At 36.8% G+C, this 25,952-nt stretch overlaps 5 protein-coding genes and 1 pseudogene across 15 annotated transcripts in view; all 6 read left to right on the top strand.

Moving 5' to 3' along the window:
* The first annotated feature begins 816 nt into the window (after nucleotides 1-816).
* LOC102620744 (caffeoylshikimate esterase-like) lies at nucleotides 817-17,859 on the top strand. 2 transcript variants are annotated; one of them, XM_052439267.1, is made up of 2 exons: nucleotides 817-1,980; nucleotides 17,739-17,859. In XM_052439267.1, the coding sequence occupies exon 1, from the start codon at nucleotides 966-968 to the stop codon at nucleotides 1,974-1,976; it is 1,011 nt and encodes a 336-aa protein (XP_052295227.1). In that variant the 5' UTR covers nucleotides 817-965; the 3' UTR covers nucleotides 1,977-1,980; nucleotides 17,739-17,859. The 2 variants fall into 2 exon arrangements, with proteins under 2 accessions (XP_052295227.1, XP_052295226.1); XM_052439266.1 differs by lacking the exon at nucleotides 17,739-17,859 and adding an exon at nucleotides 2,649-2,797.
* On the top strand, nucleotides 2,657-6,482 carry LOC102621037 (WPP domain-associated protein). Of its 6 annotated transcripts, none has more exons than XR_008054012.1 (5): nucleotides 2,657-5,115; nucleotides 5,277-5,403; nucleotides 5,586-5,699; nucleotides 5,854-5,984; nucleotides 6,335-6,482. XR_008054012.1 is itself a non-coding variant. In XM_052439256.1 (5 exons), exons 1-5 carry the CDS (start codon nucleotides 2,657-2,659, stop codon nucleotides 6,377-6,379), a joined length of 2,910 nt encoding a protein of 969 aa, XP_052295216.1. In that variant the 3' UTR covers nucleotides 6,380-6,482. The 6 variants fall into 6 exon arrangements, 5 of the variants coding, with proteins under 5 accessions (XP_052295216.1, XP_052295218.1, XP_052295215.1 ...); XM_052439256.1 differs by having other exon boundaries at nucleotides 5,586-5,733; XM_052439258.1 differs by lacking the exon at nucleotides 6,335-6,482 and having other exon boundaries at nucleotides 2,657-4,868; nucleotides 4,956-5,115; nucleotides 5,586-5,733; nucleotides 5,854-6,103.
* LOC102619136 (protein disulfide isomerase-like 1-4) overlaps nucleotides 6,445-25,952 on the top strand; it is a 28,565-nt gene continuing 9,057 nt past the window's right edge. Inside the window, exons 1-7 of one of the 5 annotated variants that reach the window (XR_008054014.1) lie at nucleotides 6,445-6,962; nucleotides 7,122-7,498; nucleotides 7,591-7,706; nucleotides 7,787-7,864; nucleotides 8,019-8,102; nucleotides 8,211-8,285; nucleotides 8,384-8,456. Coding sequence is in view for 3 of the 5 variants with exons in the window: in XM_052439261.1 (XP_052295221.1) it covers nucleotides 6,445-6,962; nucleotides 7,122-7,498; nucleotides 7,591-7,706; nucleotides 7,787-7,864; nucleotides 8,211-8,285; nucleotides 8,384-8,518 (1,299 nt within the window). In the remaining 2 variants the exon portion in view is untranslated. Of the gene's footprint in view, nucleotides 6,963-7,121; nucleotides 7,499-7,590; nucleotides 7,865-8,016; nucleotides 8,103-8,210; nucleotides 8,286-8,383; nucleotides 8,736-25,952 lie in introns of those variants that run through there. The other 4 variants (XR_008054013.1, XM_052439262.1, XM_052439261.1 and 1 more) reach the window with 4 other exon arrangements.
* LOC102610871 (caffeic acid 3-O-methyltransferase-like) lies at nucleotides 12,662-16,256 on the top strand. The gene is made up of 4 exons (XM_052439264.1): nucleotides 12,662-13,089; nucleotides 13,211-13,521; nucleotides 15,400-15,464; nucleotides 15,562-16,256. Exons 1-4 carry the CDS (start codon nucleotides 12,701-12,703, stop codon nucleotides 15,856-15,858), a joined length of 1,062 nt encoding a protein of 353 aa, XP_052295224.1. The 5' UTR covers nucleotides 12,662-12,700; the 3' UTR covers nucleotides 15,859-16,256.
* On the top strand, nucleotides 17,096-17,734 carry LOC102618835 (caffeoylshikimate esterase-like; annotated as a pseudogene).
* LOC127901816 (uncharacterized) lies at nucleotides 18,655-19,740 on the top strand. The gene has a single exon (XM_052439817.1). The coding sequence runs from the start codon at nucleotides 18,655-18,657 to the stop codon at nucleotides 19,738-19,740; it is 1,086 nt and encodes a 361-aa protein (XP_052295777.1).

The raw sequence follows: 25,952 nt of genomic DNA, 5'->3' as shown, positions 1-25,952 counted from the left end.
TGGGCTCATTTTGGGTTGGGCTTGCATCCGAATGTGGATAGTGGTTTTGACTCTTGAAAATGGAATAACATGCTCAACCAATTCCTATGCCCCACAGCAAATACTAATAAAAAGTATGACGTGCCCTTGCGGGAATGACTACATCTCAAAGATATGGTTGATTGAGTTAGCTTTATCCGTGAGTCTTCTTGTTTTAATTTGAATCATATGTTCATATATGATAGTCACAGATAATAAGAGATTCTACAGTACGTATGTGTTTGGTACTTATTGGACAATACAATGCACAGCTAGATTAATTTGGAAACCAATTTGGTGGGGGGAAAGCAGAAAATATCCAATTCTACCAATTCGCTGGTTGGTACTGATCGACTATGCCAACGACCTCCTTTATCCCCCAACCTCCTTATTTATTTTCAAGGACATCTCTATTCACTGATTCACTCATACATGACCGAGCAGCTCGCTACATGATGGGTTCCACCCCCACTCTATTCTTTGGTTTCTTCTTAGTTCTTACCAGAAAATAATGGCACTGCATTTATTGAGCATTTAGTGTTACATTAACATGAAAACGAAAAAGAAAGCGAAAAAGAAAACGATTAATTTTTAATTAACTTTTTAAGTAAATTATTCGAGTTGAAATAGAGACTAATTAGTGTATTACCAAATAATTTTAAAAACATTTTTTGTTTTAACTCATCATTAGAATTCAAAATCAATTTAAGTTTTACCCAAGCCATTATATATTTTAATGAAAAAAAAGGGAAAAAAGAATTACATTAATTGGCCACCCATTACCCATATAATGCCGCACCATAGAGAACGCAATCCCAGAAACATCAGAATCCTGCCTGCCTAGACCAATTGAGTACTGAAACCGGTCGCTCAACAGAAACTAACCTACTAACTGAAACTGAAAGCTTGTCTTCTCAGTTCTCAAAGGCAAAAATCAAATTTCAAAAATGCCCATACACCCGGTTGCCGAAGCCAACGAGCAGAGCCTATTCGGCTCATTGACTCCGGACGAGTTCTACGCCCGCCACTCAGTGAGTCACTCCTCCGAGTACATCACCAACTCGCGCGGCCTCAGGCTCTTCACCCAGTGGTGGACCCCACTCCCTCCCGCCAAAACCCTCGGCGTCCTCTGCGTCGTCCACGGCTTCACCGGCGAGACCAGCTGGATTGTCCAGCTCACCGCCGTCCTCTTCGCCAAATCGGGCTTCGCCACGTGCGCTATCGATCACCAGGGCCACGGCTTCTCTGATGGACTTGTCGCTCACATTCCCGACCTCAACCCCGTCGTCGAAGACGCGATTTCCTTCTTCGATTCATTCCGTGCGAGACACGCGCCGGATTTGCCCGCGTTTTTGTACTCCGAGTCCTTAGGTGGGGCCATTGCTCTTTACATCACGCTCCGTCAGAAGGGCGCGTGGGATGGTTTGATTTTGAATGGGGCCATGTGCGGGATTAGCCAGAAATTCAAGCCGCCGTGGCCCTTGGAGCACCTTCTTTTCACAGTCGCGTGGCTGGTGCCTACCTGGCGCGTGGTTCCCACCCGCGGTTCGCTCCCGATGGTCTCGTTCAAGGAGGAGTGGAAGAGGAAGCTGGCGCTGTCGAGCCCGAGGAGGCCGGTGGCGAGGCCGCGTGCGGCGACCGCGCTGGAGTTGCTGCGCGTATCGAGGGATTTGCAAGGGAGGTTCGAGGAAGTCGAGGTGCCGATGCTGATATGCCACGGCGGAGACGACGTCGTTTGCGATCCCGCCTGCGTTGAGGAGTTGTATAAACGTGCAGCGAGTAAGGATAAGACGCTGAGCATTTATCCAGGCATGTGGCATCAGCTGATTGGCGAGCCTGAGGAGAATGTTGAGTTGGTTTTCGGAGAGATGGTGGAATGGCTGAGAGAAAGAGCCTCGAGCGCTGCCAAGGGCGGTGATGGTTCGCGCCCTGCCGCTGAGTTAGATTCTGGCGCTTAATGAGGTCTGTAGTGGCTGCTGTAGCAAACAACCAATTATAGTATGCCAAGTGGATGCTTTATTTGAAATAACTAATAAATTAATGTTGGGCACGTTCGTTGGCAATGTTAATTACACTTTTTTAATGTTCCTTTGCTCCTTAATCAAATCATGCATAATTAACCTGTAATTTTCCTCTCAAATTAATTGAGGACATCCTAGCCGTCTGTGTTGGCTTGAGCGTTGAGCGTTTAGAAGTTTTCGAGCTCTTGAAGGAAACGAAGGATAAATTAGTCATTTCAAATAATGAAGGTATCATGACCTTTCAATTTCTAACAAATTCCATTGAATTAATGGTAAAAAATTCTATTTAAAAAAAAAGTAAAAAATTAACGTGAGTTCTCTAAAATTGTCAATTCCTTGTTATCTTTGCATATACGCTAATATGCATTAGTATTTAAATGAAATATAGGAATAACTCTGGTCACATCTTCAACGTATGTGTAACAAGTAACAAGTTAGAACAAGTCAATTAGATCTCCAATTTTCAAGGAAACATAAAAACAGGAGATCTCATTCACATTTCTATTGCTTCATAGCCTTCATTTTCAATAGATGAACCAAACAAAAAGAAAAAAAAAATGGATGGTCTTTTTGGATTGCTAGAAGGCACACTAAGAATTTCTTTAACAGATGCAACAATGATGTGGATTGTGCACTACGCAATGGACAGAGCACACGGCAAAGTGAAGTCCAAAGATGGCGTCATTCAGCGCTTGAATGAGATATCGAAATTCTATGAACTTGCAGTAATTCAGCTAGAAGGGTGCATGAAATTTGTCCAGGAGGATGCAGACAACAACATGTTTGAAAGCTGCCATGAAAAAGTACTGGCAGACTTGGAAGAAATTAAAGACCGTCTCCAGGGTCGTCTTCAGGATTCAGAAATGGCTCTCCGCGAAAAGGATAAGGAATTGACGGAGAGGTTTGAAAATGAGTTGAAGCTTAGGCAAGCATTAGATGCGAAGGAAAAAGAATTGGTTGCTTTGCAAAATGCTAGCGTGGAGCTTGAAAGAACAAAGAGTGATGCTGACGCAGAGCTCAGTATGAGCAGTCCTGGAAGTCGGGATGAGGATAGAGACAGTGAAATTTCTGAGTTGATGCATTCAGTTGATCAACAAGTCTTGCATATCGAGCATGAAGTTATTGATGAGGAAAGGAATGGCGGTATTGATCACACAAAGATTGAGCAGATGGGTTCTGATATTAATATTTTGAAAGAAACTTTGCATCAGGCTTTTGGGAAAATGCAGAATGCTATTTTTTTGTCTGAGCTGGGGCCTCAGGAGCGGCAATGGAGGTGGACTGTTGAGAAGGATGCAATTTGTACATTGATTAATGGTTTTGTTAACGACTTTAAGGAGAATTTTGAGATGGAAGTGAGGAAGCAAGAGAAGCAAGTTTTCATGAGCTTGAGTGAGCATTTGTCAGATTTGATGACCGAGGTTACATGCTTGCGTAATGAGCTTGAGAGCTTTATTAATCAGAACGAGGCTCAACTGAAAGCTTCAAAAGGGAATGAGAATTTACAATCTTCAACCAAAACTAATATTGAGAGCAGGATTCCTCCAAGGCCAAGAAGATCTTTAGCAGAAGGTGACAGTTGTGCGAATTTTTCCTCAAAGGTTGAAGAAGTAGAATCAGAAGAGGGTGTTGGTCAATCTGTTGCTAAGATCATAAAGAGTCACGAGTCTATTATCCGGAGAAAATTTGACGATGTTAAGTGGTTGAAGCGAGAAATGTTTCCAGAAAAAGGGTGTTCAAATTTAAGAAGAGAAAAGGATCCGGTTAGCCTAAACAGAAGAATCCAAGAAGTTATTGTAAGATTGGATAGTTTAATGAACTGCAATGCTAGGTTGGTTGAGACTTTTGGAGACTATGGAGGTGATCAAGGGGATGAATCCTCAGCAGCAAAAATACTATTGAAATCTGATGTGAGAAAAGAAACGAACTCGGACATTGACAATTTGGATGGCGTCTGGAAGAAAATGAATAACGTGTCAGTCGCTGATGCAGCCAATGAAGAACTACAAATTGAAATAAGGATGTTGAAAGAGGAAGTTGAAAGTAACAGGTTTGAGGCTCAGATGAGAGAGGAAATACATTACACTGTATGCAGTGAGGCAGTTAAGGGGTTTTGCTCTGCACTTGATAGGAAATTAGAACATTTTCAAGATGAATGCTCTTTAAGTGAGGATATATGCTCGGTCTTGTACCAGGAAATTTGCAAGGATTGGAATGCGAAAATTGGAAACTATAGAATTGACAGGCTTCTAACAGAAGAGGTTTCTCATGCTGTCTTTGATGAGACCATCAGAGATATTGTGAATACTGCGAATTACACATTTACCAAACTCCAAGAGGTTGAGGTTCCTGACAAGTCACTGGAAATAGCGGAATTTTTTGTGAAGGAGAATGTGTATATGGTTTTATTCAGGGAAACTATTGATGAGTGGAAGAAAGAGATAGATGCTTGCAACATTGAGTATCTCTTTAGACAGGAGATACAGGAATTTGTTTTTCGTGAGGCGATGAAAGATGCTTGCCAAGAAGAAGCCCGGAAGCAAGACAAAAGTTCCTCCAACAATAGAGACGGAAGTTTTGAGGGAAATGGAGAGGAGAGTTTTATCGAAAAACTAGATATGTTATTGAAGTGTTTGGAAGAAGATGGAGATCTAATGGTAAGTGCAAGTTCTGAAGTAAATGAACACAAGAAACAACTTGACTGGGTGGAAATGGAAACTGGACTGCTGAACGAGCATGAGATCTTTCAAGAACTGATGAATGAGGATGAGTCCACTTTTACTTCGGTGAGAAGCAAACTTGAGAAAGCTCTAGATCGGTTAGCTACAAGTAAGACAATAATGAGTGAGTTGGAATCTAGTTTTGGCACAGCAGATTATGGTCAAGAAAGAGTTGATGATCAGATGATTCCTGCAGATAATGTGCACGACAAAAATTCCATAACTTTCCAACAACAAAATGAAGAGATTCCTAGAAACCAATTGGATTCCATGTTTACACCTATACTGGAGTTTTCACAAGTATTTGGAAATTTTGAGCTCCAAGCACAAGAAAAATTAGCAGACAAAGTTTTGAGGTACTTCAGTTTACATTTATATACAGTTCCCCTTTAATTTATTCTAACTGTGAACATTGATTATGGCTATTTGTGTTACGACATTCATGTTCCATCAAAATTAATTGTTTAAACAAGTGATTGACCTTTACTAAGCATAATGCTGCGCTACTTTTGTGCAGGTTGGAAGAGATGAAGCATCAATTAGATTTGCTTGTTGAGCTTGTTTCCTCAATACAAAAACGGGAATTGCTCTACAGAACAGCATTTATCAGAAGAAGCAAGAATCTCCAAATGGCTGAAACTGAGGTTTTGAGCTGCAATTTCAGTTTTATTCACCTTAGTGTTTTTTTTCTTTTTAATTTAATTTAATTTTTTAATTTTTATTTTTAGGATAAACAAACTGAATTTAACTTGGGTTTGATGAATATACATTTTAAGAGCATTTCAAGCAAATTTTCTTAAGATTTGTTACGCGGCTTGGATTCCAGGTGGATCTGCTGGGCGATCAAGTGGATGCGCTCATAGGCTTACTTGATAAGATATACACAACACTGCATCAACATTCACCTGTATTGCAACAGCATTTTGAGATGAGCAATGATGTATTTTCTCAAAATTCTTTCATATTATATCTTGGTTTGTGATGCAACTACAACTCTATCATGTCACATTATATGCTTGTATATGTGATACTTGTAATACATATGTCTTCAGTATTGTTGTTCTAATTGGCGGTAAATTTGTGCAACTCTGTAGGTCTCAGTGATACTGAAGTTGATCCAGAAAGGACTAAATGGAGAAATTCATTAAGTTTCTCAACAAATGTTGGTAATCCATTCACATACAACAGGTTTATAAAGAGAGATGACCAAGCATGTCACATTATGGTAAGGCGTTGCGAATACAAATTAACGCCATATAGGAAGCGTGTTTATATGGCTGCAAAAGAATATTCCATTCAATTCGTTGCTTTCAAGATTCAGTGTAATCCTGTTGCATAGTGATGTTCGCAGGAACATTGGTTTCATCTGCTAGAGATTTGGATCTTGTCATTGTTGATTGTGCTTTATAAAGCTAGTGGTGGATAGAGGGTTTCTTTCTGTCAACTGGATGTTAATAGTGTAATTTCTGAATAGAAATCAAAATACATTTTATTATTTATTAGCCTGTCGTCTGCTCTGTGAAAATGCATACAAAAAAGGAGGCATTTAATTATAATTATCTTGTCATTGGCCAGCAATTCAGGGTAAAATTTGCATTGCGGACAGGATCACTGCTATAAAACAACTATTTTGAAGATGTCAAGTACAAATTGCAGAGCGCCTACTCAAGGCCGGCTGCTCAACAATGTCAACTAAAGCTCATCTCCTTGCGCTCTCCACTACGATTTTTCTTTTGTTCATTGTGTTTCGGCTTTCGCCTTTCTGTGTTTACAAAATAGATTATGATGGAGGCTATGTATTATGTGTTTCTGTATTCAAGAAATTTCCTCCAATCTCTTCCAGAGACACCGTTGCATCATTAGATTCTTATGAAAGTTTCAAAGATCGAAAGTACAACTTGCCTCCGGCTATTGATGAAAAAGAAGATGCAGTGAATTTAAGTGACAAGAATTTTAGTGATGTTCTAGCCAAGAATCAGCATGTGATGGTGGCTTTTTACGCACCATGGTGCTTCTGGAGCAAGAAACTGGCTCCAGAATATGAAGCCGCTGCCACTGAGCTGAAGGGCAAAGCGGTGCTAGCAAAAGTTAATGCTATCAACGAGATCGAGTTGGCAAAAAGATGGGGAATTCAAGGATATCCAACCATTTATTTCTTTGTTAATGGAGTACATGTGGATACTTACTACCATGACAGGAAGAAGTGAGTTTTTTTGGAACAGGTGTTTTCTTTTGTTGGATCTTTTTGTTCAATATGACCCTTTTAAATCTGTTTAGCTGTTAAGAAGTAAGAAAAGCGAAAAGGGGCAAGTCTATTATATGCTTGTGCATTGTTTATAACAAGATCTTTTTTATTTTGAAGGGATGCTATTGCGAATTACATAAAGACCAAGATGGCTGGTGATCTTTACACTGTGATGACAACAGAGAATGCAGAGCACTTATTGACAGCTCAATCTACAATTGCTTTGGGATTCCTTAACTCTTTAAAGGTCCATACTCACTCATATGATTTGAGCAATTGCCTTAGTGTTTCCCTTAACATCTGTTACTGCTATGACAAAAAATTTTATGGCCTGGAAGGTGAAGTGCTTGCGGCTGCATCAAAACTGCATCCTGATGTTTTATTCTTCCAAACTACTAGAGCTGATGTTGCAAAGATGTTTCTGATTGACCCAGAAATCAAACGCCCTACTCTAGTCTTGCTGGAAAAGGAGTCTAAACAGCTTAGCCACTTTGGTTCGTAAAACAAATAATCTCTCCAATGATTTTGAGTGCTTCAAATGGAAGATTTATACATGCCCTGTCCGTTTTTTGCTTCATTTTCTAAGATGGTCCTTTTACTATATCAGTAATTGATGATTTCATATCATTGAATAAGATTCCTCTGATGATTACTTACTCCAGGGAAACTACTCCATTGATTTTAAATTCCCCCTTGAAATTGGTAATTATCAATTTTGCATCTTTTCCTCTGGAAAATGTGAAAGATTTATGGTTTGAACATGTTCCTGAATTTGTTCTCAGTTATGGCTTTTTGCGGCTGTGCATGATTCTGAGGCTAAATCAATATTTCAAGAGACAGCTAGAGCTTTCAAAGGCAAGGTAAATGCAGAGACTTGTATTTGGTAGATTAATCTCTGTAGCGAGCTCAAGCAAAAATTGTTGAAACTTGATAACTGAAAGCCATTTAAATTAATTGTCTGTCAACATAATTTTATCATTATGATTTTATATTATCTTGATCACTGTTTGCCAGCTTCTCTTTGTGTATTCGCAAATGTACCCGAAACTTAAGGGATAAATTTCTGACTATTTCAGTGTCACAGGTCATACTTCAAGAGTGAGTTTCCTGCTTTACCTTGATTCTGTGAAATCTTTATGATTGCGGTGTAGCTTTTGTATTATACATCAATATGAAAAAATGGTTACTGTACAAATTTACTTGCAGGTAATTGCTGTCGCTAGCATTGGCAAAAGCAAGAAGTATGTATTGAATGGTGAACTGACCCTGAGCAATGTAAAGGTTTGCATTCTTTTCACCGTAATTGTTATTACATTTTTTTCCTAATGCAGAAAAATGGCTTAAGATTCACAATTCTGTCATGATCTGAGATCCTGCAGTCATTTGCATTGGATTTCTTGGGAGACAAGTTGAGGAACCAACAGTCAAAAACAGCTCTTTCTCAAATACAACTTCAGCAAAAGTTATTAGCTAGACTTCCAGTACCAGATATGATGACTAAAGAAGCAATTTAGTGTATCTGATTCAAAATTCCTTTCCCACAAAATGACTGGATGCAATAAGAAGTGCTGTTTAACTTAGATATTCTAGTTAATCACTATTCGTGCCGTCATATTTGATCCTTTACATTAGCAGGGGTTTCTTTTGCTGACTACTTTTAACTGCGACCGAGGTCACATTAAATAATGGCATATGTTCTATATATAAAAATGTCTATCAGACCTTTAATTATATTCATTTAACTCATTGATAACCGCATTCCATAGATAAACATCAATTGATAACCAAAATGATCAAGCACCTTGTTCGATTGGAAGAAAAGTAAGAGCAATTTTTTTTTTTTTCTCATGAAACACGTCGTACGTTCTAATACAAAGAACAAACTACTAAAATCAAGAACTTTTGGGTTATATTTTTCTATTAAGAGAACGTGACACAAACGGTACACAGAGATGTTTTCCATTTTTGAACTCAAAAGAAATGTCACTCTAGTCCCAATTGAAATGAGAAAGCAAGAGACGCAAGAAATGTCACTCTAGTCCCAATTGAAATGAGAAAGTAAGAGACGCAAGTTTTCGTTAGTATGTGATATTTATAACAATATGTCTTTGACATTGTTGTTCCAATTGGTAGTGAATTTGTGTAACTGTGCATACGTCTTAGAAATACTGAAGTTGATCCAGAAAGAAATAATTGGAGAAGTTAATTAAATTTGTGAACAAATATAGGTATTCCATTCACATACAGAAAGTTTCGAATACAAATTCCAAGCAGATGTTTTTTAAAGATTATAATAAGAGATGATCAAGATTCGGTGACGGTACTGTTCCATAGTGATGTTTACAGAAACACTGGTTTTATGAGATAGAGATGTGGATCTTGTCTTTATCGATTCTGCTTTGTCAGGCTAGAGGGTTCCTTTCTATCCACAATGTGTTAATAATGTAATTTCTGAATAGAAATCAAAATACTTTTAAAAATATATATATATTTTTAGCCTTTTGTCCGCATCTTTGACAATAAATAACACGAGGAGCATTTAATTACTTTTCTCTTGTCATTGGCCACTTTGGTTAGTATTAGAAGTTATCTCTCTGCAAATGATTTTGAGTGCTTCAAAATGGAAAATTTACACAAGTCTTGTGCAATTTTTGCTCCATTTTCTCAGATGGTCCATTTACTGATGCAAGAATTTATGACTTCATATCATTGAATAAGATTCCTCCGATGATTACTTACACCAGGGAAACTGCTGCATTGATTTTAGATTCCCGCTTGCAAGAGGTAATTATTATTTTACATCATCTTTACCTTGGAAAAATTAAAAACTTTTCAGGTCTTAACGAGTTCATAAATTTGTTCTCAGTTATGGCTTTTTGCGACTGTTCATGGTTCTGAGACTAAATCAATATTTCAAGAGGCAGCCAACATTTTTTCTTCAATTAATTTTATATTGAACGTGAAAAAATTTGAGGACCATGCACACATTCAAAAAAATTATTGGGATTCGAATCAAGTCTCTAAAACCACTAAATAACACATGTACCATTGGACTATAAGTGTTTTATTATTTAAAAAATATTTCTGAATGCTTTTTATTTAACTCATTCAGAAGGTGCTAAGGACACACTTAAAAAAAAAATAATGATTTAGAGGGCTAAAGCCCCTTTTAAGCGTTAACTGGGTCCATCCACAGTTATATTGTTAATTAAGTTGTTAAAAAATAAAAAAATATAAACTTTAATATATTATAAGATAAAACATTCTGAATATGCATTTTTCTTAATTATTAGTTTGATACTCATTTTAATAAAATGAGAAGTCCCTCATTAAAAGCTCTCTCTCTCTCTCTTTATATATATAAAAGACTATACATTTATATGTATATAATTTTGGTGGTCTTAAAATATAGCCATCAACACAACGAAGCAAATGGTCTAATATGGCCTGAACAAACAATTCTTTTTCTTTGAAGTCAACAAGCCCTTTGCTTTTGGGTTTGGCAAGCGATGATAATAATACAGCCAATGGTTAGGTCCCATTTGGGATTGCAATTGAAACGACAAAAGTCCCATAATCTCAATATCACTGATTGCAATTAAAGGTTGTTTGTTGTTACTACCCATCAACAGCTGATTGATGGTGAGCACTATCAGCTCCAGCTGGTCTTTGTGATCAATATTTTCCGCTAAATCATAAGAAGTCGTATTTAATTAATGTTTTTGAATTTCTTATGTGTTTAACACCTTCACGTAATTGCAAGTGCCTTCAGAGTCTAAAAAGACTTTTATGGCATCTTCTGTCCTTTTTGCGTTGCAGGCCTAACTTTTTGAAATTAACAACTAGTAAACATGTTGTGAAAAATTTTATTATACTCGCAAGTGCATAAATTTAGAGATAGAATAGTGGTAACGAGGTTGATTCCACATGAATTATTATAAATTGAAAAGTTTAATTTAAATCTAAAATTAATATTAATTCTAACCTAATTGAGCAAATTGAATTTTTAAGAGAAATTAAACTAATTAAACTAAGAAAACAATTAAAGCAAATGAGAAATCAATAAGACAAAAGTTACCAATGTTTCAAAATCTACCACTATTCAACTAATAATTATCTAATTATTAATTAATCTTCAATTTTAAAGTGACAACTCGAAATCAATCTATGTCATCTCATTAATATAACAATTAAGCCCAAATAATTAAATCTAATGTAGGTTCTTTTTCTGCTTAATAATATGACATCTAAGCATCTCATGCAAACATATTGAATAACAAAGAGTCAAAATTTTCCTAAGCACTCTATGTAAACAATTTAAAGAAAGACATAGAATAAAAAATAATCATGTATAAACTTTATAGATCCAAGTATAGATTTAATCGAATATTAATCCTAACAATTAATAATGCATGACAGAATTAATGAAAAGATTTTAATAACATCTAATTAATTATGTGAAATAAAAACTATAATTATTAAAGCACACATGTAGGAAATTAATTAAATAAAAAGATAATTATTTCATTGAATAAAGTTTCATTCTTAACCTTAGTATAAAAAAATTAACTAGACATACTTAAATTGAGAGTAACAAAAAAATAAAATCAGCCATGAAAGCCGAACTACTGCAGCCGGTTTTCTCCCCAATCGCGTCTGTTCTTTTTTTCCTTCCTCAAAATTTTTTTTCTTCTCCTCTGGCGGCTACTTTTCATTCAAAAGTTTTTTTGCTTCTCCTCTGGCGGCCACTGGCAGTCAAAGGCTTGTTTATATAGTCTTCAAAATGGGCCCCATCTTGTCAATTTTAAAGCCAAAAGGCTTTGCCTTTTATTTGTTTTGCTTCACTCACGTGATGTGCACTTAGAATTGCAATAGGATTTCTTTTTCCATTTATGAAAAGTCAAGTGCGGGTCTTTTTTAAAGCTAAAATCAATTTCTCTCCTTTGTCTGCATGTGTATGATGAATTAACTTATTGATTTCGGTTCCTTGGCTTGATTTCCACATGCATGTATGTCTAATTACTTCCAAAAATCAATTAATTTTTAATGCTTCAAAAATTAAGCTCTTTTATGTCCTTTTTATCCATAATCTCAAATTAATTCCCTATTCAATAAAACAATTCAATTAATTAAAAATAAGAAATAAAATAACTAATAAATATATAATAAAGGATAAAATATATATACAAATTATGTTCATCAAATACCCCTAAACTTAGATTTTGTTAGTCCTCGAGCAAAACTAAAACTTAAAACAAAAATAAAAACAATAAAACAAAAAGTAAATCCTAACTAAACTACTTTCGCAGGTAATCGCGATTGCATTTAGTGTTTGCAACAAACTTTTAAACCCTTAGGCGACCCTAGTGGACGAGTTATAGTCTCGTGATGGCTTTCGTGACGATACCCACAAACATCATTTTTTTAAAATAAATAAATAAAAAGAACAACAAACTTTAAATAAAACATAAAAATAACCTCAAAGATTGCATAAATTATATAGCTCAAAGAAAATTTCAAATATTGGCAAAGTTCTAACTTTAATTCATTAGTCAATCCCATCTCTTTTTTGATAGTTTTGAATGACCAAGTCTATATTGGCAAACTCTTGATAGTTTTGAATGACCAGTCTATATATAACCCTCTGGCCAAGCAAGAAACCCCGCAAAGCGTAGCAGAAATTCAAGAAACTTAAAATGGATTCTATAGTTGATGGAGAAAGAGACCAAAGCTTTGCATATGCTGATCAATTGGCGACAGGTGTAGTGCTACCCATGGCCATTCAAGCGGTGTATGAGCTAGGCATTTTCGAGATCCTAGACAAAGCTGGTCCTGGTACAAAGCTCTCTGCTTCAGATATTGCAGCCCAGTTGCTCACCAAGAACAAAGATGCACCCATGATGCTGGATCGGATTCTCAGGCTTTTGGCTAGCTACAGTGTTGTTGAATGCTCACTTGATGCTTCTGGTGCCCGGAGACTATATAGTTTGAATTCTGTCTCCAAATACTATGTGCCTAACAAAGATGGCGTCTTACTAGGCCCCCTAATACAAATAATTCAGGACAAGGTCATTCTGGAGAGCTGGTAATTAATTAATTTCTATTTCTCTCTTTTTCTCAGTAAATGATCAGCTAGACCATGCATGCATGCATGGAGCATATATATAGACAATGCATGATAAATTGGTTTTTCGGAATTTATATAGGTCCCAACTCAAAGATGCTATTCTTGAAGGAGGAATTCCATTTAATCGAGCCCATGGAGTGCATATATTTGAGTACGCAGGATTGAACCCTAGGTTCAATAAACATTTTAACGCAGCAATGTATAACTATACCTCCCTGGTTATGAGCAACATTCTTGAATCTTACAAGGGCTTCGACAACATCAAGCAGCTGGTCGATGTTGGTGGCAGTCTCGGCGTTACTCTTCAAGCCATCACTACCAAGTACCCCTATATTAAGGGCATCAATTTCGACCAACCTCATGTTATTGACCATGCCCCACCACATCCACGTATGATTATTAATCTCATGTTATATATACGAGTACTTGTCAGGACATTACACTATTATACCATATGCGGTAACAATTTTCTTGCACTTTATTAAAGTGCAAGAACTCTCATAAATATATATATAGTCATTCGCTAGGGCGGGCACCCTCATTTTGTTTTTAGTGCAAACACTTTGTTGTACCGTGTGATTTAATAGAATCAATGAAGAACGCCATTAAATCGCACGGTTTAATAGCGTGTCCTCATTTAAAAAAAAAAAATAAGGGCACCTACCTTAGAGAAAGACTATATATATATATATATGTTTCACTTTGTTAAATTGAGAATGCTACTAATAAAAAAAAACAGTTTCTAATGTATTGAAATATGTGTTTTTATTTTATTTTAGTAAAATTCTCATTTTAAAAAAGTGAAGATTTCCTTACTAGAGAAGGACTCTCTCTTTCTCTCTCACTCTCTCTCGCGACACAAATTTTGTTAAAGTCCAAAAAATCTAGTAAGCCATATGATTTAATAGTATAATGGACTATTGAACCATTTGAAATTATGATTTTTTTCGGTTTTTAACAAAACCCAAAATTTTGGATTAGATCATTACTATCTATCTCTCTCTCTCTCTCTCTCTCTATATATATATATATATATAAGGGTTCCTTACTTTATTAAAATAAAAGATAAACTAAGGATAATACTCAGAATGTTTGTTTTCTTTTTTCTTTTTTTAGAAGATTCCTTATTCTGGGGGCAAGTTTAAAAAAGATACTTTTAGAAACAAATTTCTTTCTAATAGAGTTCATCCAAGGATTAATATTAAAGCTCACGTGTAATTTTGTTATTTTAAAAAACTAATTAATTCGCGTAGGTGTCATATTATTAAATTTAATAGTAAAAGTAAAATACTTTTCTCTCACCTTTGTATTACCCTTTATTTCTCCCTCTAAATTACCAGTGAACTAAGGTACACATCCATGTAGCCATAAAAAAAGATGTTATCTACATAAATTTGTTTATTAAACCAAATGTAAATATTGGAAAAAAATGTTCGCAATTGTTTCTACATATATTTTTTTAAAGATTAACAAAGCATAGTCATCTAATCACGTTTCGATTTACTGGATAACTAAAGTAAACATACAGAGAACTAGGGAAGTACTATATTTTAATTTTTAGCAGTAAAATCCATCCAACAGCCATCGGAAAAAAAATGTTTTATAATGAGTAGAGGGAGGATTGAAGGAGATGAGCATATAAGTTAAAAAGAGAAATATATGAATGTCCTAAACATGATGTCAAGCAAAGGAAATCTTTTAAGTGTTGTTGGACATTCAAGAGGAAATTAAGGACAATGCTGATTTAGAATTCAGTTCATCCGAAGAGCCTGCAACACGCATACTCGTGTTAGCTAAGGCAGTTTTTAATTTTAAGTTGCCTGTAATTTGATTGTAAGATCTTCCTCCGAAATGAAGTGTAATTTCAATCTTTGAATGAAATTACTTAGTTTAAATAAATTTAGATGATAAGAGAGAGGAAAGAGTGTCGTGCTTCACGTTTATTGTTTGACGTAAGGACTTGCGCCTAGTTAATTAATTTTTAGAATTATAAAACTGCATGCAGTTTTAATATTAACCATGTGATAAACTTTAACCTAATTGTTAGAAATTTATATGTAAAATTGTATTAAAAAAAATCCCTTGAACCTGCTCTCATATATGTGTGTGTATAATTCTTCTGTTGTGTGTGCCTGTATATTAGGAACTTCCATAACATTGGCATAATTAAGTTTGATCAAACAGTTCTTGATGTAATACATCTTGCTAATGAAAATAGAGTGGCATAATTCTAATTGTCTGATTTCTTAATTGTATAATATTTTACAGGTATTGAGCATGTACGGGGTGATATGTTCCAAAGTGTTCCAAAAGGTGATGCCATTTTTATGAAGGTAAGTTTTTAATTTAATTTGCGGACATATTATGAGGAGTTTCTTAAATTAAATTTTTACAAACAATAGTTTGATTAATATGAGAATTTTTAAATAGTCGGTACTGCACGATTGGAATGATGAACATTGCTTGAAGTTGTTGAAGAATTGCTACAAAAGCATCCCAGAAGATGGAAAGGTAATCGTTGTGGAGTCAATGCTTCCAGAAGTTCCTAATACAAGCATTGAATCAAAATCAAATTCCCATTTTGACGTGCTTATGATGATTCAAAGTCCCGGTGGAAAGGAGAGAACAAGGCATGAATTCATGACCCTGGCTACTGGCGCTGGTTTTGGTGGGATCAGTTGTGAACTTGCTATTGGTAATCTCTGGGTTATGGAGTTCTATAAGTAGAGTGCATGCCCATGCATCCTAGAAATAAAGCAAATCTTGTGTTGATTGTCTTGCGTGTATCTCTTTCCAAGCATGCTGATATGTCTCCCAAAGACGAGCAAGAACCCATGCATTTGACAAACTTCCCACGTACCTGATAGCCATGCTTGATAGGAGGAGTCTAGGACTTAATAATAAGTGCTTTGAAATAAATGGGTGCTTGACACGTGGTCTATCAACTATGTGTGCAATATTATTACCCATATTTCCTATTATTTCTAGTATTTCATGTGTTATTGTCTAGGGTGTCTTTTGTTGTTCCAAGGGCAGTTACTAGCGTAGATTGCGTGTTTCCAATTGGCTCTTATAAAAAGCCTAAAGCTGTCTGAATAAAGGATGCAGAAAAATTATTTCATAAAGCAATTCGCTTTTTTAAAATTCTTTTGTTTCCTCTGCTTCTGTAAATTCAAATCCTCACAAATTACATATCACATGCATTTTTTATTTTCTAGAAATAAAAAAAAATTCTGTTAGACTTGTTTTAGGTATTAGCCCTACTTAATTATTTTTGGAAAGTATAGCTTTTAAATTCCAATACTAATGTGCTTAATAAATACTTACGGCTATAATCTAAAAATTAAGTTTATTTTATTTATACAATAAAAAGTCATAATAACTTTTAAAATTATTACATATTACCATACTTTCTCATTTTTTTTAATCACAACACCTCAGTACCAAATATAGTGATAATTTATATTTAATAATTGAATATTGACTTATTTTTTTGTCACATGTCTCATCATAACTTTATCATATTTCTACTATGTTACTGATACTCAGTAAATTCCTTACACATGTTTAGTTTTTCTAATTGGTGTGTTGATTGTCAATTAATTGCTCATATATGCATTTGATTATGTTAGAATTCTCAATATATAGCTTTAAAATTGATATAATATGATATGTGTTGTACATCAAGTGCAAAGAAATCAATTAGCAAGTAATTATCGCGATAAAACTTGTCATATATTCGTTGCAATGGTTGTTGCCAAGGTCTCCTTGAGCCAACACTAGGGAGTAGAGATCCCCAGCAGTTGCAAATTAAATGTTATTATTGATAAAACAAAAGTATATTTGTAAATTAAATTATTAGATCCAAAATAACCCTACAAAAAAAAGAAGGTTTTATGCAAAAGCAAGCATACTAAATTTATTTATTTTCAGTTTCATCCCAAATAATTAATATAACATGTGATATGTCATTGTGAGACACGCACCGAATTTGTTCGCGTTTTTGTATTCCGAGTCCTTGGGTGGGGCCATAGCTCTTTACTTCACGCTCCGTCGGAAGGGCGCGTGGGATGGTTTGATTTTGAATGGGGCCATGTGCGGGATTAGCCAGAAATTCAAGCCTCCGTGGCCCTTCGAGCACCTTCTCTTCACAGTAGTATGGCTGGTGGCTTCCTGGCGCGTGGGTCCCACCCACGGTTCTCTCCCGATGGTCTCCTTCAAGGAGGAGTGGAAGAGGAAGCTGGCGTTGTCGAGCCCCAGGAGGTCGGTGCCAAGGCTGCGTGCGGCGACCGTGCTGGAGTTGCTGCGCGTGTCGAGGGATTTGCAAGGGATTTGAGTATAAAAAATACTCAATGAGCCCCAAGAGGAAGACGACGTCGTTTGCGATCCCGCCTGCGTTGAAGAGTAGTATAAACATGCAGCCAGTAAGGATAAGACGCTGAGGATTTATCCAGGCACGTGGCATCAGCTGATTGGCGAGCCTGGGCAGAACGTTGAGTTGGTTTCTGGAGAGGTGGTGGAGTGGCTGAGAGAAAGAGCCTCACGCGCCGCCAAGGGCAGTGGTGGTTCGCGCCCCGCCGCTGAGTTAGATTCTGGCGCTTAATGAGATCTGTAGTGGCTGCTGTAGGAAACAACCAATTATAGTATGCCAAGTGGATGCTTTATTTGAAACAACTAATAAATTAATGTTGGGCACGTTCGTTGGCAATGTTAATTACACCTTTTTAATGTTCCTTTGCTCCTTCATCAAACCATACATATTATCTGTAATTTTCCTCTCAAATTAATTGAGGAGGACATTCTAACCGTCTATATTAGTTTGAGCGTTACTAATAAAGTGTTGGCTCTACTGGTAATGAAGTCACCCTTAAGTGATTTGATTGTGTTTGCTTCTCAGTTTGAGTCGTAGAAAAATCATTTTTGTTGGGAGAATTTGTACCTCTCGATTCAAGCGGGGACTTCTAGTCTAAGTTATGGTACGAACTTAAAAGTATCTCCCATAATTGGGGCCCTCCCCAGAATATATCGTGGTTAAAACAAAAAAAAAAAAATATTGGCTTGAGCGTTGAACGTTTAGAACTTTTCGGGCTCTCGAAGGAAACGAAGGACAAACCAGTTATTTCAAGTAATAAAGGTCTCATAACTTTCAAATTTACAACAAATCCATTTGATTTAATGATAAAAAATTCTATTAAAAAAAGATAAAAAATTACCGTGAGTTCCCTAAAATTATCAATTCCTTGTTATCTTTGCATAAATGGTAATATGCATTAGTATTTAAATGAAATATAGGAATAATTCTAGTCACATTTTCAACATATATGTAACAAGTAACAAGTTAGAATAAGTCAATTAGATCACCAATTTTCAAGGAAACATAAAAACAGAAGATCTCATTCACATTTCTATTGCTTCATTTTCAATAGATGAACCAAACAAAAAGAAAAAAAAAATGGCTGGTCTTTTTGGATTGCTTGAAGGCACACTAAGAATTTCTTTAACAGATGCAACAATGATGGCGACATGGAAAGAGCACACGGCAAAGTAAAGTCCAGAGATGGCGTCATTCAGCGCTTGAATGAGATATCGAAATTCTATGAACTTGCAGTAATTCAGCTAGAAGGGTGCATGAAATTTGTCCAGGAGGATGCAGACAACAACATGTTTGAAAGCTGCCATGAAAAAGTCCTGGCAGACTTGGAAGAAATCAAAGACCGTCTCCAGTGTCGCCTTCAGGATTCAGAAATGGCTCTCCGCGAAAAGGATAAGGAATTGACGGAGAGGTTCGAAAATGAGTTGAAGTTTAGGCTAGCATTGGATGCGAAGGAAAAAGAATTGGTTGCTTTGCAAAATGCTAACGTGGAGATTGAAAGAACAAAGAGTGATGAGGATAGAGATAGTGAAATTTCTGAGTTGATGCATTCAGTTGATCAAGAAGTCTTGCATATCGAGCATGAAGTTATTGATGAGGAAAGGAATGGCGGTATTGATCACAAAAAGATTGAGCAGATGGGTTCTGATATTAATATTTTGAAAGAGACTTTGCATCAGGCTTTTGGGAAAATGCAGAATGCGATTTTTTTGTCTGAGCTGGGGCCCCAGGAGCAGCAATGGAGGTGGACTATTGAGAAGGATGCAATTTGTACATTGATTAATGGTTTTGTTAACGATTTTAAGGAGAACTTTGAGATGGAAATGAGGAAGCAAGAGAAGCAAGTTTTCATGAGCTTGAGTGAGCATTCGTCAGATTTGATGACGGAGGTTACGTGCTTGCGTAATGAGCTTGAGAGCTTTATCAATCAGAACGAGGCTCAACTGAAAGCTGCAAAAGGGAATGAGAATTTAAAATCTTCAACCAAAACTAATATTGAGAGGAATATTCCTCCGAGGCTGCGAAGATCTTTATCAGAAGGAGACAGTTGTGCCAATTTTTCCTCAAAGGTTGAAGAAGTAGAATCAGAAGAGGGTGTTGGTCAATCTGTTGCTAAGATCATAAAGAGTCACGAGTTTATAATTCGGAGAAAAAGTGAAGAGGTTAAATGGTTGAAGCGAGAAATGCTTCCAGAAAAAAGGGTGTTCAAACTTAAGAGGAGAGAAGGATCCGGTTAGCCTAAAAAGAAGAATCCAAGAAGTTATTGTAAGATTGGATAATTTAATGAACTGCAATGCCAGGTTGGTTGAGACTTTTGGAGAATATGGAGGTGATCAATGGGACGAATCCTCAGCAGCAAAAAACCTATTGAAATCTGATGTGAGAAAAGAAATGAACTTGGACATTGACAATTTGGATGGCGTCTGGAAGAAAATGAATAACGCGTCAGTCGCTGATGCAGCCGATGAAGAACTACAAATTGAAATAAGGATGTTGAAAGAGGAAGTTGAAAGTAACAAGTTTGAGGCTCAGATGAGAGAGGAAATATATTATACTGTATGCAGTGAGGCAGTTAAGGGGTTTTGCTCTGCACTGGATAGGAAATTAAAACATTTTCGAGATGAATGCTCTTTAAGTGAGGATATATGCTCAGTCTTGTACCGGGAAATTTGCAAGGATTGGAATGAGAAAATTGGAAACTATAGAATTGGCAGGCTTATAACAGAAGAGGTTTCTCGTCTGTCTTTGATGAGACCTTCAGAGATGTTGTGAATACTGCGAACTACACATTTACAAAACTCCAAGAGGTTGAGGTTCCTGACAAGTCACTTAAAATAGCGGAATATTTTGTGAAGGAGAATGTGTATATGGTTTTATTCGGGGAAACTATTGATGAGTGGAAGAAAGAGATAGATGCTTGCAACATTGAGTATCTCTTTAGATAGGAGATACAGGAATTTGTTTTTCGTGAGACGATGAAAGATGCTTGCCTATGTTTCACGGAAGGAGAAGCCCGGAAGCAAGACAAAAGTTCCGCCAACAATATAGACGGAAATTTTGAGGGAAATGGAGAGGATAGTTTTATCGAAAAACTAGATATGTTATTGAAGTGTTTGGAAGAAGATGGAGATCTAATGGTAAGTGCAAGTTCTGAAGTAAATGAACACAAGAAACAACTTGACTGGGTGGAAATGGAAACTGAACAGCTGAACGAGCATGAGATCTTTCAAGAACTGATGAATGAGGATGAGGCCACTTTTACTTCGGTGAGAAGCAAACTTGAGAAAGCCTAGATCGGTTAGCCACAAGTAAGACAATAATGAGTGAGTTGGAATCTAGTTTAGGCACAGCGGACTATGATCAAGAAAGAGTTGATGATCAAATGATTCTTGCAGATAATGTGCACGACAAAAATTCCATAACTTTCCAACAACAAAATGAAGAGATTCCTAGAAACCAATTGGATTCCATGTTTACACCTATACTGGAGTTTTCACAAGTATTTGGAAATTGTGAGCTCCAAGCACAAGAAAAATTAGCAGACAAAGTTTTGAGGTACTTCAGTTTACATTTATATATAGTTCCCCTCAAATGCTTTAATTTAATCTTTCTGTGAACATTGACTATGGCTATTTGTGTTACGATATTTATGTTCCATCAAAATTAGTTGTTTGAACAAGTGATTGACCTTTACTGCGCTACTTTTGTACAGGTTGGAAGAGATGAAGCATCAATTAGATTTGCTTGTTGAGCTTGTGTAGTGTTTAAGAGTGACTAATTATCCAATCAACTCGAAACACTTCTCCAAGATCACAATCAAACAAACAAGATGCACCAAGAATCAATCTAGCAGAATACACAAAGAGTCTAGAACTAAAAAGAATTAAGAAAAGAACAAGAGTTAACGTGGTTCAGCTAGCTTCAATCTAGCTTACATCCACGGGAGAAACAGAACCCAATTCTATTGATTGTTCACAGAAGTTACAGAGAGCTTTTCAAGCTGATTACAGAGTCTTTCAAGAAGCCTTTGTTTCAATCTCCTCAACTCACAATAGCTCTCACTCTCACTTTCTTTCTGTTGGCAGAATCAGCTGTATATAACAGCCTGTTAATGAATCAGTAACGAACCCAGAAACCCACGTGACTGGCATGTGAATTAACTGATTCTAACGAACCAAGAAAGCAACTTATCCGTGCACGTGAAACTCTCGTGCATCACTTAAACCAAAACGACCTTCATTCATGTCGTTCAAAAGAGTAAGTTTGTTGCTTTCCAAAACGAGACATCAACTGGTCGTTTTACCAACTGATTTGCTTCATAATACAACAATTCTCCACCTTGAACAAATCACTCCCTGATCCTGGTTTCTCCAACCTGAGTATTTTAGAAATCACTCAGCCCAGCTTTGTCCAAGCAACTTTTGAACTTAGCTGTAGTTACGACCTTAGTAAGCATGTCAGTAGGATTATCATCTGTATGCACTTTCACCATACTAATCACACCTTTTGAGATTACATTTATGATGAAATGTAACTTTATATCTATGTGTTTAGTTTTTCATGGTGGGCTGGGTTCTTACTCAAGTAAATTGCACTTGAGCTGTCACAATGAACTTCAACAGTCTCCTGCTTCATTCCCAGTTCTGTTATCAACCCTCTCAGCCACAGAGCTTCCTTGACAGCTTCTGTTGCAGCAGTGTATTCAGCCTCTGTTGTTGACAAGGCAACAATATGCTGCAAACTTGCTTTCCAGTTAACAAGGCAGCCATCCAAGAAAAACATATAGCCAGTTAGAGATCTCCTTCTGTCTAAGTCCCCAGCATAGTCTGAGTTAACATAACCACAGAGACCTACAACCTTTCTAGCTAATTTTCCATATACCAGGCCATACTCTTGTGTACCTTTCAGATACCCCAGCACCCATTTAACAGCCTTCCAGTGATCCTTTCCAGGTGTAGCCATAAACATACTTACAACACTTAAAGCATGAGCTAAATCTGGTCTTGTAAGTACCATTGCATACATCATGCAACCAACAACATTTGCATAAGGAACTTTTGTCATTTCACTTCTCTCTTCATCTGTACTGGGACATTGTGAACAAGACATCTTGAAGTGAGATGCTAGAGGGGTTACTACTGACTTGCTGCTTGACATCTCAGAAGCTCCAAGTACCTTCTCTAGATACTTCATTTGAGACAGAATCATAGTACCTTTATTCCTGTTCCTTATTATTTCCATTCCCAAAATCTTCTTAGCTGGACCCAAGTCTTTTATATCAAATTCTGAATTGAGCAGCTGCTTCAAAGCCTCAATCTCTTCTCTTTCACTACAAGCAATCAACATATCATCTACATATAACAGCAGATATATGTAGTTACCTGATTGTATGATCTTGTAGTAAACACATACATCATAGCTGCACCTTAGATATCCATGAGTGACTATAAACTCATCAAATCTAAGGTACCACTGTCTGGGTCATTGTTTCAGCCCATACAGTGACCTCCTCAGCAGACGCACACAGTCAGCAGATTCAGGACTTGTGTACCCTTCAGGTTGTGTCATCAAGATGTCCTTATTTAGTCTTCCATGCAGAAAGACTGTCTTGACATCGAGTTGATCAAGCTCCATGTCTTTTATAGCAGTTAAAGCCAGTAGCACTCTGATTGATGTATGTCTGACTATTGGTGAGAACACAACTTTGAAATCCACTCCAGCCCTCTGTGTGTAACCTTTAGCTACTAACCTAGCTTTGAATCTTCTAGGTTCAGTAGCTGTTAGTCCATCTTTGACTTTGTAGATCCATTTACATCCTACTGTTCTGCTGTTGGCAGGTCTTTTAACCAACTCCCATGTATTGTTCTTCTTCAGTGAATCGATTTCTTCATCCATGGCCTTTTTCCACTCATCTTTGTATGGTCCGTGGATAGCCTCTTTGTAGTTCTTGGGTTCATCATCATCAATTTGATGAGATGCTGTCAATGCATAGGCTATCAGATATGCATATCCATATCTGACAGGTGCTTTTGCTTTCCTTCTTTCTCTGTCTCTTGTCAGCTGGTACTCCTGATGCTGAGCTTCAGTCTGCTTTACATGATCAGTTTCTTGATCAACAGCTCCTTGATAAGATTCATCTTTATCTTCTGAAGCTTCTCTGGTGAAGGGCTCCACCTCAAACTGAATCTTGGTTCTCTCCTTATCCTTTTGTGCATCTGTGTCAGTAGGTTTCTTCATTTCCAGTGCAGCTTTCTCATTGAATATTACATCTCTACTGATTATGCACTTGGGGGGATTAAGGTCTGTACACCACAGTTTGAATCCCTTAACACCTTCAGGATACCCAATGAACTTTCCTTTAAGGGCTTTTGGAGCTAACTTCCCTTGACTCACATGTGCATAAGCTGGACATCCAAATACTTTGAGGTTGTTATAGTCTGCTGGTTTTCCATGCCATTTCTCAAATGGGGTTTTGAAGTCAAGTGCTGCAGAGGGACTTAGATTTACCAGATAGCTTGCTGTTAACAGAGTCTCAGCCCACAATCCTTTGAGAAGTTGTGACTGGATCATCATGCTTCTTACTTTGTCCATCAGGGTTCTGTTCATTCTTTCGGCTAACCCATTTTGTTGAGGAGTCAGCCTTACAGTTCTATGCCTTGCAATGCCATGATATGCACAGTAGCTATCAAACTCCTGATTGCAAAACTCAAGACCATTGTCAGTTCTGAGTTTCTTCACCTTCAATCCAGTTTGATTTTCAACCAGGGATTTCCACTCTCTGAATTTGCCAAATACCTGATCCTTATGTTTTAAGACATAAACCCATACTCTCCTTGAATAATCATCTATTAAAGACAAGAAATAGGTGTTGCCACTTAGTGAAATTGTCTGTGCTGGTCCCCATAAATCTGAGTGTATGTATTCAAGGATGCCTTTGGTTGAATGAACTGATTTTCCAAAGCTATTTCTTGTAGCTTTGCCTAGTACACAGTCTTCATAAAAATCCAGTTCTGAGATTTGACTGCTACCTAGAACCCCTTGCTTCTGTAATTCTTTCAAACCTCTCAAGCTCATATGTCCTAATCTAAGGTTCCACAGCAAAGTGTTATCACAGCTCGAATTGATTGACACTCCTGACACACCAGTTATAGCTTCCCCATTCAAAACATAAACCCCATTTCTTTTGTAACCTTTCATAACTACCCCATCTCCATTTGAAATTCTCAGCTCACCAGATTCAAGCTTAATGCTAAGCCCCATTTGGTCAAGCATACCTAGAGATATTAAGTTCCTTTTAAGTTCAGAAACATACCTAACTTTCCTTAACTCTCTTATTGTTCCATCATGCAATTTTAGGTTTACATTTCCTATCCCCACAATCTTACAAACAACATTGTTACCTATCATAACTTTTCCTCCATCAGTTTTATGATAGTTTAATAGGTAATCTTTAAAGGGGCACATATGAAATGTACAACCTGAGTCTAGAATCCAGGTACCTTTTTGCACATGCTCTGTAGCCACACATACTCCTGCTGACTCATACCCCTCTTTCTCAGCAGTAGCAGCAGCTCCATTTTATTCTCTTTTCTTGTTCTTGAGTTCTGGGCAATCTCTCTTGAAATGCCATTCTTTCTGGCATTGAAAACATTTCTTGCTTTTAGTCTTTTGTTTATTGTTCCCTTGCTTCTTTTTCTTCCCATCATACTTATCAGTTCTTGCTTTTACTGCCAACACTTCTCCAGAGTTCATATTCCCTGACTTTTCTTGCAGCCCTCTAGTATTCAAGGCAGCCTTAACTTCATCCAATGATAAAGTCTGTCTCCCATACATGAGTGCATCAACAAAGTTTGAATATGAGGATAGAAGTGAACGAACCAGAAGCAATGCTTTACCTTTATCATCTAAACCTCATCAATTATTTCTAGTGTATCACAGACTTGGTTAAATTCATCAATGTGGTCTTCGAGAGATGATCCTTCAGCCATCTTTAGTGTGAGCATCATTTTCTTGATGTAAAGTCTGTTGGCTAATGATTTAGTAATATACACCCTTTCAAGCTTTGCCCACAGATCAACCACTGTTCTTTCTCTTGCAACTTCCCTGATCACCGAGTCTCCAAGACTCAAGTTTATGGTACTCCTTGCCTTTTTGTCAATCTCAGTAGCTTGTTGTAGTGTTAGTGATGATGATGATGTGGAGGCTTCTAATCCTTCTTTCTTGATGATAGGTTCTAAGGCATCACCTAGCCCTTGAGTGATCAGTAGTGCCTCCATCTTAACCTTCCAATTGTTGAAGTCATTCTTCCCTGTAAACTTCTCTAGATCAATCTTTGAACCAGCCATACTTGTGTTTGATTTGGAATCCAGGCTCTGATACCAATTGTAGTGTTTAAGAGTGACTAATTATCCAATCAACTCGAAACACTTCTCTAAGATCACAATCAAAC

Source organism: Citrus sinensis, chromosome 4 (assembly GCF_022201045.2).
Source record: "Citrus sinensis cultivar Valencia sweet orange chromosome 4, DVS_A1.0, whole genome shotgun sequence".
NCBI lineage: Eukaryota > Viridiplantae > Streptophyta > Magnoliopsida > Sapindales > Rutaceae > Citrus > Citrus sinensis.
The sequence above is the reverse complement of the archived record's forward strand: the minus strand, read 5'-3'. Positions and strand labels throughout refer to the sequence as shown.

Coding starts and splice junctions, on each gene's coding strand:
- LOC102610871 (XM_052439264.1), top strand. CDS start 12,701: ATGGATTCTATAGTTGATGGAGAAAGAGACCAAAGCTTTGCATATGCT. Junction 13,090..13,210: donor AAGGTCATTCTGGAGAGCTG/GTAATTAATTAA, acceptor GAATTTATATAG/GTCCCAACTCAAAGATGCTA. Junction 13,522..15,399: donor CCATGCCCCACCACATCCAC/GTATGATTATTA, acceptor AATATTTTACAG/GTATTGAGCATGTACGGGGT.
- LOC127901816 (XM_052439817.1), top strand. CDS start 18,655: ATGGAAAGAGCACACGGCAAAGTAAAGTCCAGAGATGGCGTCATTCAG.
- LOC102620744 (XM_052439267.1), top strand. CDS start 966: ATGCCCATACACCCGGTTGCCGAAGCCAACGAGCAGAGCCTATTCGGC.
- LOC102621037 (XM_052439255.1), top strand. CDS start 2,657: ATGATGTGGATTGTGCACTACGCAATGGACAGAGCACACGGCAAAGTG. Junction 5,116..5,276: donor TTAGCAGACAAAGTTTTGAG/GTACTTCAGTTT, acceptor ACTTTTGTGCAG/GTTGGAAGAGATGAAGCATC. Junction 5,734..5,853: donor TTCTTTCATATTATATCTTG/GTTTGTGATGCA, acceptor GCAACTCTGTAG/GTCTCAGTGATACTGAAGTT.